This window comes from Malus domestica, chromosome 11, assembly GCF_042453785.1.
Source record: "Malus domestica chromosome 11, GDT2T_hap1".
In the NCBI taxonomy this organism is placed as follows: domain Eukaryota; kingdom Viridiplantae; phylum Streptophyta; class Magnoliopsida; order Rosales; family Rosaceae; genus Malus; species Malus domestica.
The window spans coordinates 32,610,476-32,623,751 of NC_091671.1; the positions used below are offsets into that span (position 1 = coordinate 32,610,476).

The window sequence follows — 13,276 nt, forward strand, 5'->3', positions numbered from 1 at the left end:
TTACACACATTACCTCATTCTTTAATTTTGCGAAATGTGTTACATGTTCCCACTATTGCAGTTAGCTTGCTATATGTTAAACAATTATGTAAAGATAACTTTTGCTGGTTCATATGTGATGAACATAATTTTTTTTTTTGTGCAAGACAAGGTAACCAAGGCTATGATTTACCAAGGAAGTAGCACTGATGGAGAGTTGTTTAAGATTCCTACCAAGTTGATTACAAGTGTTGCAGTGAACTCTAAGAGTAAGCCTACCGGATTAATTGGTTAGAAAGTGAAGCATGAGATTTAGCATCAAAGATGTGGACATCCAAGCAATGAAGTTTTGTCTGCAATGTTAAAACAATCTCAAATTGTCACATCCCGGCCCGGGACGGATCACTTCCTGGGCCTGCTCTACCATCGTAGCACGATATTGTCCGTTTTGGGCCCCGACCACCCCCTCACGGTTTTGTTTCTGGAAACTCACGAGCAACTTCCCAGTGGGTCACCCATCATAGGAGTGCTCTAGCCACCTTCTCGCTTAACTTCAGAGTTCCTACGAAACCTGAAGCTGGTGAGCTCCCAAAAGGCCTCGTGCTAGGAAGGGATAGGTATATACATATAAGGTTTAGAGGATCCACTCCCCTGAGCGATGTGTGATGTAACAATCCACCCCCCTTAAGGGGCCCAACGACCTCGTCGGCACACCACGGCCAGGGTTAGGCTCTGATACCAATCTGACACGCCTCGACCCTGATATTCCCCTACCAGTAGCAATCTATCACCCACTCGTGTGATATCTTGTAATGATCTTTCCTTTTTGTAAATCTTGAATTAGATTATGTTCTGTGCACTCTAGACACTTCCTTAAACTTTGTTCATTACTTCTAAATTCTAATGTTTATTCATGAATATTTTCTCCTAATCATTACTCTTGTAATCAATTAATGACTTTCGTCACCCTTGGGTGTCGGCCAGCACGTGTCTATCCTGGTATTCGGGGAATATCAGGGTCAGGGCGTGTCACAGATAACTAGTACTGATGATAGTATACAGCATATGTGTTCACATTGTATTTCAGGAAAAATGAGTAAATTACCTTTTCTAGATAAGAAAGACGAATGTACATTACCTTTTCAAAAGATTCATTATGATCTTTGGGGACCTTCACCCACTAAGTATGTTGAAGGATTCAGATTTTATATCAGCTTTGTGGATGAGTTCTCTAGATATGTCTGGATATTTCCATTAATTAATAAATCAAAAGTTTTTGATGTCTTTCTCAAGTTCTACAATTTTGCGTATACTCAATTCAATGTTGGTATTAAAAGCATTCAAACAGATAGAGGAGGAGAATACATAAGTAAGAGATTTCAGGATTTTCTAGCACACAAAGGGATTCTTCATAAAGTTTCATGTCCTTATACCCCTCAACAAAATGGAATTGCTGAGAGGAAACATAGGCATATTGTAGAGACTGCTATAACCCTAATGACTGCTACTGGTTTATCTCAAGTGTTGTGGTTCCATGGATGTGCTCATTCTATGTTTCTAATTAATAGAATGACTTGTAAGATTCTAAATTGGTAGTTTCCTTATCAAATGATATTTGGTGTTTCTCCTTCACTGCAAGATTTGAAGGTGTTTGGTAGTGCAGTGTATCCATATGTCACACCATACAATCATAATAAGCTACAATCAAGAGCTGTGTTGTGTATTTTTCTTGGATATGCAACTGGATATAAAGGTGTAATCTGTTTTCATCCTCAAACTCGAAAATTCATTATTTCTAGACATGTTGTACACAATGAAGATCTATTTCCATGCAAGTCAAGTTCTGGAGTTTCAAAAATTCAATCTTAGGATGTAATATGTCCAAAGGTCATAAACAACCACTCATCTGCAACATTTGTTCTTCTAGTAAATCCTAGAATTGATATCTCAGTACCAAACAATGTGCATTTGTCTCCAAGCAATGAAGTGCAAGTTTTGAACTCTAAATTTGCAACTCAAGTGTTATAGTTACATCATCAAGACTCAAGGTCCGCAATTGACAGTACTTCTTCATCTCAACAATCTAAAACAACTTTCCTATCATCTCCAAATCCAGCCTTTGTGTTACATGTCCTTTCTCCTGCACAATTGGAGGTAATTATTACCCTTCATACTTCTAATATTAGTGATTCTTCATATGGTGATACACATACTCACAGGATACAAACCAGGTTACAAATTGGGACTATTTCTGGAAAGGATTATTCTGGTTATATTGCATCTATACTAGAATTATCTACTTTACAAGTTACAAAGATGAATAAGTGTCAAAATGGTTTTTTCTTTTCTGGCTTCCATCCATGATATTGCTGAACCAACATCATTTCGAAGTGCTGCAACTAATTCAAACTGGCAAAATGCAATGCAAGATGAATATGATGCCCTTCAAAGTCAAGGCACTTGGATCTTAGTTTTTCCACCTAGTCATCGAGCAGTTATAGGAAGTAAGTGGGTCTATAAACTGAAGAAGAACTCAAATGGATGAATTTCATGGTACAAAGCACGACTAGTTGCTCAATGGTACTTTTAAGAACATGGTCTGGATTATTTTGAGACCTTCAGTCCTGTTGTTAGGCATACTACTGTAAGACTCATTATTTCACTCGCAGTACAACACAAATGGGAATTGAGACAACTTGATGTTAAAAATGCATTCTTGCATAGTGATTTAGAGGAAGAGGTTTATATGAAACAACCACAAGGCTTTATTGATTCACAGCATCCAAATCATATCTACAAGTTGATAAAGTCTCTTTATGGTTTAAAACAGGCACCTTGAGCCTGGAATACTAAATTCACTGGCTATTTACCTGCAATGGGATTTATAATGTCTCAATCTCACACAAGTCTATTTGTGAAGTATGATGGAGTTGATGTGGTTATATTACTACTCTATGTGGATTACATAATCCTAACTGGTTCTAATTCAGAGAAGGTGCAAGCAGTCATTACAGATCTACGGGATGTGTTTGACCTTAAAGATATAGGCAAACTGTCATATTTCTTGGGACTGCAGGTTAAGTACAAAGCAAATGGGGATATATTCCTCAACCAATCTAAATATGCTAAAGACTTGTTGCACAAAGCAAGTATGGATAATTGTAAGCCGGTGAATACACCTTGTCGACCACACACTCAGTTTCTTGATTCAGAAGGAACACCTATAACTGATCCTACTTTATATCAGAGTTTGGTAGGAGCACTACAATATCTTAGATTTACAAGACCCGATTTGGCATATGTTATCAATGCTGCTTGTCAATATATGAACAATCCCACTGTTGTACACTATGATTTGCTCAAAAGGATTTTGTGCTATGTGCAAGGCACTATTAACTATGGTCTGACTTATTCAGCTGCAGCAGATAACTCCCTTATAGCTTTCTCAGACTCAGATTGGGCAGCTGATCCTAATACTCGAAGATCAGTCACTGGATTTGTTGTTTATTTGGGACATAATCTAATCTCTTGGCAATCTAAGAAACAATCTTTAGTTTCAAGAAGCTTAATTGAAGCCGAGTATAAATCCCTTGCTCATTGTGTTGCTGATATTACTTGGATTCAGAATCTGTTGCGGGACTTACATCAGTTTATGTCTGAACCTCCTCTTATCCATTGTGATAACTTGTGAGCACTCGCTTTGTGTTCTAATCCTGTGTTTCATACTAGAATTAAACATCTCGACATTGATTTCCATTTTGTTCGAGAAAAGGTTCAAAAGAAAGACTTATTGGTTCAGTATATCCCAACTGAGGAGCAAACAACTGATATTCTAACCAAATGATTACACGGTCTAATATTTTTCAAACATTGTTGTAATCTTCGACTTGGTTCCCTAGCCAAGATTGAAGGGGGATGATGACTGAAGACACATGGCAATACTACAATGGTTGTTGCCATGTCAGCTCATATGGTTGGGAATGGTTGAAATTGGTTAAATGTTAGTTAGAATCTGTTGAATCAGTTGGATAAAATCTGTTAGTGGGTAAGGAAGGGTAGATTAGTCATTAAGAAATGTGTAGTCTATAAAGCCTTGTAAACCCTTGGTTATCATTCATTCAATACAATCAGTGCTCTCTCTATACTTTTCTGATTCATTTCTTTCGGTTCCTCTTCTTCTTCTTCTTCGCATACTCTTATCTCATAGCTATGGATTGCTGGTTTGCATCAGTTATCATCTACAGCAATCCAACTTAAACAACTTCAAAAACCAACTGATATTATAGTTAACTACTCTTTCAAGATAGCAGAACAATAGTGGCCATTAAATAAGGCATTTTTCCTTCAATAGGTTCTAGAAAAATGAATCCTTAAATGTTCAGCGTTTGGGGCATCCAACGCTCAAGACTTTTCGAAATGTTATCTCAAAGTCTATCTTGCCTACTACTAGTACTATTAGTCAGTTTCACTGTTCAGATTGCAAATTGGGTAAATGTGCTAGATTATTTTTTCATGATTATCTCTGTACTACTTCTCGAGCATTATAACTGGTACATGCTGATGTTTGGGGACCAGCACCATTACTATGTGAGTGGTTATAGGGTCTATGTAATTTTCGTTGATGATTTCATGAAATATACTTGGTTGTATCCTCTAAAGAATAAATCCGATGTGTTTCATACATTTGTTCAGGGGGTGAATTCCTCAGTTCTGAGTTTAAGAAACATCTTGCTCAACATGGTATTCAGCAACACCTTAATTGTCTCTATACTCCTTAGCAAAATGGCTATGCTAAAAGGAAGCACATACATGTTATAGAGATTGCCAGAACCCTATTGCTTGCATCAAAAGTTCCTCATCACTTTTGGGTGGAAGCCTTCCTCTTTGCAGTTTATCTCATCAATAGACTACCCCCTGTTTATAAGCCTTCACCATGGGAACATCTCTTTCACAAGTCCCCATATTACACAAACCTTAAAGTTTTTGGGTGCACATGTTATCCTTGGTTAAAATCTTCTACCACCTCCAAATTTGAAGCTAAAAGTAAGTTGTGTGTTTTCATTGGTTGTAGTCTACTTCATAAAGGCTATAGATGTCTCAATCCTATATATCACCAATATAGTCTACATTTCTAGGCATGTCTATTTCGATGAAACCTCATTCCCTTTTCACCAATCTAAGTTTGTGTCAATGCCTACATCCCCTTCCCTAACCACCACTCCACCCTCTTCTTTCTCTCTTACCTTTCCAAACTTATATCCCTCATCAAACTACAAGTTTTCTTCCTCTTCTCCTCAAGAATCACCACTTGTCCCTTCACCTATATTACCCACAAATGTCACTCATTCTATAGTACCCTCACCACCACCTCCCCCACTTCCCCTTATTTCTACTCATCCTATGCAAACTCGATCGAAATCTGGGATTTATAAACCTAAAGCCTTTACTGCCACAAAACAACCATTGCCATCTACTATGGATCTTGAGTATGTCCCTTCTACTTGCTTGCAAGCCTCAAAATTTCCCCATTAGAGAACAGTTATGCAAGATGAGTTTAATGCCTTGCATAATGCTAGGACTTGGACACTAGTTCCATCTCACTCTTCTCAAAATTTGGTTGGATGCAAATGGGTCTTTCAAATTAAAAGAAAGCAAGATGGATCTGTGGACAGATTAGTGGCCAAAGGGTATAATTAGCAAGAAGGAATAGGTTTTAGTGACACTTTTTGTCCAGTGGCAAAGCCAGTTACTATCAGATCATTACTTACGTTTGGCTAAAATGTCATTGGTTTTTGCATCAATTGGATGTTAGTAATGCTTTCTGATGAGTAGATTTTATATTATATATTTTACCCTAATCTTAGTATATTTTGGTTAATATTTTGGAAGAATTTTGATACTTTGAATTGTATTTTCAATATAGGACTTTCGACTTCCTCTGGAGCAAAACAAGATCAAATGGACGAATTTTTGAGTAATTCCAGTTGGAGGACGTTCGTGAGTCACTTAGCTTGATCGTATCAAAATTTGGGATTTTTCCACTAAGCGGTGATTTTCTGGCGATGAAATAAAGAAGCAGTGCGCAGTGCTGGAAAATGACGTTTTTGGGCTTAAATTGCGTTTTTGGAGCCCAAGATGACCTCGGATGGGTTCGTGGCCTTCTGGAAAAGTGTTCAGAATATTCCAAACATTAAATTCAGCTATATTGGGCCAGTTTTGGAGCAGCTTATGAGCCAAAACGTGGCTGTTCAGATTTTAGACGAATTTTGCTATTTTTATTTAGGGTTTTTATTAATTTTAGTTGGCTAGGGTTTGTGTGGAGGCTTAGCAAATATATTGCTTGGCCGTCTACAGTTTTAGAGGACACTTTATTTTATGCAATATTGGAGACAGAGAGAAGGGCTAGGGTTTTGAAGATTTTCTACTTGAAGGTGTTTTCAATCCTTTTCTTAATAGATATTTCTATGATTTCAATTATGAATATGCGGAACTAATTTCTTTTGCTAGGGCGAAGCCTTGAGCCTTAGCATGAATATGTGATTTTTATTTAATTGCTTATGATTGATTGCATGCGTACTTTGAATTGTTAATCACCGGGATAAAAACTATCTAATTGTTTTAATGCCTGATCACCATTAGGATTTTTTAGAAAAGTAATTTGATGCAATTTTGGTCGGAAGGTTCCCTGAAATTGACGCTGGCTTCTTGTGATTAATAATTGTAATTTCACTTAGGATGAATATCACGTCTTAAGGATTGCATGGTTTTTCAAAGGATTTTCATAAAGCATAATGAGTCTTTCATGTTCAGATTTGATCCGAACGTCTGGACGGGTTGCATGTTAGATATACGTTCTATGTTGGAGGTTCCAAGTAGAATATGAATTAGGAAAATCTAACCTTCAAAGTAGCATGTATGGATCATAAGTAATGGGTAAAAATTCATAGGATTGCTAGGTGATGGTGGAACCCTAGTGCTTTCTTAATTTGATTTTCTCATAACTGTTTTCTTATCTCTAGTCCTAATATTGCAGATTGTTTATTTTAATTCATTAAATTCGTTTTTATTTTAATTAGGTTATAAAATCAATCACTTCAATTTCTACTTTACAATAATTAAATGAAATCTGATTAGTTCGAATTATTTAATAATCCCTGTGGAGATGACCTTGCGAAATCCGTTTATACTACAATAACCTTGTGATTCTTGTAAGTAAAATAGGAGATTTAAGCCCGTTCACATGAGTTGTAAAAATCCTATCACTTTCTTACATGGAAATCTGAAAGAAAATATGTTCATGACTCAACCATTTGGTTTCATTGACCAAGATCACCCTTATCATGTTTGCATTTAAAGAAGTCTCTCTATGGATTGAGACAAGCTCCATGAGCTTGGTTTGAAAAGCTACAGTCTGCTTTAATTTCCATTGGATTTCAAGCTTCTCAATCCGATCACAGTTTATTTGTACTTCATCAACCAATTCTAGTTCTTGTTCTTGTTTACGTGGATGATATAATTGTGACTGGACCTTCTTCCATTGCTTGCAACAATGTGATATCTCAGTTAACTGCTCAATTTCCTGTCAAAGACCTAGGTGATCTTCATTACTTTCTTGGGTTAAAAGTACAAAATGTCTTCTGCAGGTGTGTTTATTCATCAGTCTAAATATGTTTTAGACTAGATCAAAAAAACCAAAATGGATAGAGCAAAGCCTTATGTTACTCATCTAGGCTCTGCAAAACTTGACCGTACTGGTCCATTGCTTGAAGATCCTACAAAATATATAACCATTGTAAGGGCTCTTCAATATCTTACTTTGACCAGGCATGATCTCTCATTTGTTGTGAACCTTGTCAGTCAGTTCATGCATTCTCCAAGGGTTCCACATCTTCAAGTTGTCAAAGGTATATTGAGATATCTCAAAGGTTCTTTTGGTCATGGTTTATGGTTTCCAAAAATCTCATCCTCTCTCACACTTAAAGTTTATTTTGATGCTAACTGGGCAGGTTGTTCTAGGGACAGAAGATGCATTGGAGGTTTTTGTATTTTTCTCGATCCTTAACTCATTAACTGGAGTGCAAAGAAGCAACACACTGTTGCTCATTCATCCACAGAGGCTGAATACATATCTTTAGCCCATACAGTAGCTGAAATTACTTGGATATGCCAATTGTTTACTGATATTGGATTCCAGTTACCTGTTTTACCCCAGATTTGGTGTGATAACATCTCTGCGATTGGTTTGGCCTCAAATCCTGTCTTCCATGCTCGGACTAAACATGTCGAAACTGACTACCATTATATTAGGGAGCTTGTTCTTGCTAAGCTTCTCACAGTTCAATTTGTATGTAGTCAAGATCAGATCGCTGATATTCACCCCAAATCACTTCCTCGACAACGGTTCCTTGATCTACGATCCAAGCTTTCACTCCAACCTTCTCCATTCAGCTTGAGGAGGTGTGAAGAGAATAATAGAGTATATAAAAATGTAAAAGAGTCAAAAGTTAGTTAGAGTTAGTTAAAGTTACTGTTGTAATAATTCTTTTACTTTTCCTCTTGGTAACTTTAGGTTTTACGCTATTTGTTTGTATATATATACTCTGTAAAATTATTCTCTGAGTTAATGACAAAAAGGCTTTTCATTTCCAATAAGTTAATTTTGCCTTCCCATCCTTCATGTATCACTTATTGAAAGTTGATACGCGAAAAAATGAACTATGACAAAGTATAAACGAAGAACTACACAAATAAATAGTTAAAAGGATGAAATTTACTTGCAACCCATAAGTTAAAAGGGAATAAGTCCAACACACCTAGATACTCCGCAGCATCATTTGGCAAATTCATTACCACTTAAGTTATGGACTTAGCCTTATCACTTGCAAACATAGCACCAATGAACCTTCTTCCATCTACGTTGAAGACCTAGTACATGATAAACAGTTAACAGATCCTTAATGAAGCACACCATTTTACTCTTCAAATCAAGCATCCTTCTAAGGGAAAGATTGTTGCTAATGTGATCAACCATGCTAGGTAATTAGGCATAGGAAGTGAAAGACTACTACCTTCTGTGTAGCTTACACCAGTTTCTCAAATGAAACAGATATTAAGATATATATAAAATAAAAACTTAGGGTTCTATTCATGGAGAGTCTACAAAAAGCAATCAAACAATAGAGCTTGAAACAATTTGGTGAGTGGGTGCGGTTGATAACTCACAAAATCTGCTAAATTCTTAAGCTAGTGAATGTACAATACAAATAACTTTAGGTTTGTCCTTTTTTTTCCTTTTATCAACCAGAACAATTCGTAATTCAAAGTCCAAACTCTAGAGAATTTTAATATATAACCAAAATAGATTGTCACTACAAAACTAAGAACATGTAGAAGCCAAAACATTTGCACCTATTAGTTTAAAATAAGGCAAATAATGAGGTTTTCCACACCTAATAGTTAGGAGTGGCGGATACTAGATTTGCACCTAAAAGTGGCGTTGCTATGAACTTATTTCCGCCCTTAATACATTTTTTGCCATGTAAGCTAATCTGGCGTGGAAAACATATTAGGTGTGAATGTTTATAGAATTAGGGACGATTAATAATGCCCCTCCTTTATTATTTACATTTAATTATATTTGATTTTTTACAATTTGGTGTAGATTTATTCGCTCCAAATAAAATTTATATTAATAAAACGTCAATATTGTTTATGATTGAATTTAATTACCAAATTTACATTCATAATTTTAATAACCAAATTTAAAATCATATTATTAAAGCCAAATGCATTATTATTGAATTTTTAACATTGAATATTATACATAAAACAAAGGTATTAAACTTATCTCAGAATACATAACGCAAATGTTTTAATAAAGTGTACATAATACAATATAAAAGTATCAAATTTGTCCCAACAAGTTAATAAAAACATATTCAAGTACCACAAAATAGTACGAAACCAAAGGTATCAACAGTGATTTGTAGGAACCCTCTCATGTGGAGACATGACCAGCTGCAAAAAGTCTGTATCATTAAACATTTCTTGTAAACTCTCCAGGATGGTGAGGCCCATGATGGAACAACAATGGCTGGTACGGCTGGGGACGATAAAATTGTGTTGATGGTGGATATGGATACAAAGGAAAGTGTTGATAAAGTATATTCATACGAGATGACGAAGTATGTTGGGAAGGTGATTGGCGCTGGGAGAATGACTGTTGCGAAGAAGGAGATTGACGCTCAGAGGGAGATTGTTGTTGTGAAGAAGACTCATGTTGTGAGTGTGGATGAAGACGTTGCTCTAATAAAGATATAACTTGCTTCAAATTCTGTAATACCCCATATGAAAAAAAAATGGTTATATATATATATATATATATGTGTGTGTGTGTGTGTGCGCGTGTGTGTGTGTAACTCTTTCTACCTCAAATTGTAATATTTTTTGAATCCTTTATTACACTATGTTTATACAAGGACTTGTATTTTTGTACAAGTACTCGTATTTTTGGTATATAAACTAATCTCAATGTAAGACTATTTTGCAACAAAATTATTTCAACATTGGCTAGTATATATTATTTCATATTTAATTAGAGAGGTCTTTAGCTTGAATTGGAGAGCTAAGATTAAGATGAGATTTTATGAGTTTGGCTTGATTTTTCTCCAAAGGGTGAGGTGGAAGTTGGTAATTAATAGAAGATAATAATTAGGGTGTGGAGATGGGAAGTCTATAGCTTATACGTGTGGCTAAGTGTTGAGTTTGGTTTGATATTTTTACCAATTAAGAGTGAGTTGGCAAGTTGAGTTAATGTAGTGTGATGATTCATTGCCCAAGTTTGGAGAGGTGTGAGTCTATATAGATCCATAAACTAGGTATGTGTATGTATTGGCATGCATGTGGCAATATGTTGTTGTTGTTTTAGAGTACTTACTCACTAGCCTAGGGGAATTTCAATTAATTGTCTATATTCTCTCTTCAATGCTTCAATCTATCATTCCAAATTTTTCAATGAGGTGAGAACCGGTGGGATGCATATCCCTTAGACTTTGAACGTGGCTTTTGAGTGTTTATTCACCTTGCATGATATTGATTAACTTCACATTTGTTGTTTTGCTATTGAACCACATATCATGGTTGATAATTGGGAGGATTCATTCCCCAAATTGTTTGGACGTGACCTTTGGGTGAAAGGAACATCTTGCATATTATTCATTAGTTCATAATTAGCTTCACACTTGTGGTTTTTCTATTGGACCACATTTCATTGCTAAAGATTAGGATAACATTTGTTGCCTTGTGATTTGAACACATTTCATGGTGATGATTAGGTTAACAATTGGTGTATTTCTATTGAAACACATTTTATGTCTAATGATTGGCACTGCACTTGCTTTCTTTCTATTGGCACACTTGTGGAGATTCTTTGGAGAGGAAGATGTCTTGCAATCTCTATAAAGAAAGGAGCAAAGAACCAAGGGAGGACCTGGAGAAGAGAGAAGGAGAAAAGAGAGAGGAAGAAGAAGAAAAAAAGAAAGAAAAAGAACAACTCCAATAAAAAGCCATCCTCCCCTTCATATTACCCAATTAACTTTCTTTTACATATTGTTAAGGCTTTAAGCCATCTTTCATTGTATTTGTAAGTCCCTCATATATAGTGAAATACAATGAAAGTAAACCCCAATAGATGTAGTCGATTTAGCGAACCACTTAAATCTTGTGTGTTTATGCGTTTACATTTTGAGATCATTGACATGAGAAGCACTTTAAGAGGTCGCACTTGGTGCGATGGTAAGTGCCTTCGCCCATGAGCGGTAGGTCTCGGGTTCGAGACTTGGGAGCAGCCTCTCCATAAATGGGGGTAAGGTTAGCCGACATTCACCTCTCCCAGACCCTGCGTAAAGCGGGAGCCTTGTGCACTGGGTACGACCTTTTACCTTTTTGACATGAGAAGCACTTCCACCAAACCATCAAAAATCTCCATTTATTTTCCCTTGAGAATGATGTCCAAAAGTGTGAGACAAATCCCAGAAAATACATGAGACCTTATCCAACAAATCTCTCCATCAAACTACTATCATTTTCATCTATCAAAAGAAAGATATCCAAAACTAGAAATTCGTCTAGCCTATTTAACAGATTAAAACACCATCATCCATAGATTATATCATAATACTTTCTTCATGAGAGTTGTTTGTCTGTCTCTCTACCATGATATATCAAAAGTTCAGAAATATCCAATAGTGTGATCGTCCAATATATTTGAAATACCAACTCATGTCTCTAATTCCGCTGAAAACTGGACAGCCATGTTATGAGTACCAAAACCCCATTTTTCGTAGCTCCAATCGAAACACTTCCTTCACAAAAGTTGTTCCTTATCGTCTCTTCTATAACATATCCAAACACCACGAGAATCTAATCTATCTGCTAATTTGAAGAGGAAGGGGAAGTGGTGAAGGAATGAAGAGAACAAGAGGGAGGAAATGAAATTGAAACAATAAAAAAAATGAGGAAATGGTAACATATTGCTTATCATTTACATTAAAATATTATGTTGTTAATATTATGATTATACTACTCTTGTCATTAATCAATTTGATTTATGTTGAAGTTTGCAAGCTTGTTAGATATAGTGTGAGTATTGATATCTATGTGAACATGACATATACATATGCATTGCAAAGCTAGAAAAAAAGTTGTGTTGTGTTAGGTGCTCACTTGTGTAAAGTGTTTAAGTTGTGAGGATATTCAAGGGCTGAAGTTTGCCTTGAATAATAATGAAACGTGTATATGTCAAGCCTAGGATGCAGGGCTTGAGTATACAAATTGGTTGATTATAAAAAAAAATGAAATTTTGTATATGTCAGGCTTAGGGTGCATGGCTTGAATATACATTTGGATGTCAGGGGAATTGCCTATTTAATAGAGTGGAAATTGAGAGTTTAATTACAAAAATTGGGTTAAGGGATGAACGGGAGTTGACTCATAATCTAACGTACTCAGAGCCAAGTGGTATAAGCATGGTATGGGACAGATAGGTTTGGGTGCCTTAGGTATGTGTTGACATGATTAGAAGAGGGTGAGTACATTCATGCATCACATTGCATACATTTTATGTATTTTCAAGAGCTACTCATTTCAATTATTATTTTAGTTGGTACTTTTGTTATGAATTAATTTTGTTTACTAATATTTGTTACAATTTAATTATTATTTTGTTAGTAGTTTTTGTTGTGAATTAATTTGTGCACTATAGTTATTCCGCTGCGTATTATAAAAAAATGTATGTAAG

At 35.8% G+C, this 13,276-nt stretch overlaps 1 protein-coding gene across 1 annotated transcript; it reads left to right on the top strand.

Moving 5' to 3' along the window:
- Positions 1-2,854: 2,854 nt before the first annotated feature.
- On the top strand, positions 2,855-3,670 carry LOC108175251 (uncharacterized mitochondrial protein AtMg00810-like). Its single transcript, XM_017337359.2, has one exon. The coding sequence runs from the start codon at positions 2,855-2,857 to the stop codon at positions 3,668-3,670; it is 816 nt and encodes a 271-aa protein (XP_017192848.2).
- The last annotated feature ends 9,606 nt before the right edge of the window (positions 3,671-13,276 follow it).

What these genes read in the sequence shown, in the direction of transcription:
- LOC108175251 (XM_017337359.2), top strand. Translation starts at nt 2,855, where the DNA reads ATGGGATTTATAATGTCTCAATCTCACACAAGTCTATTTGTGAAGTAT.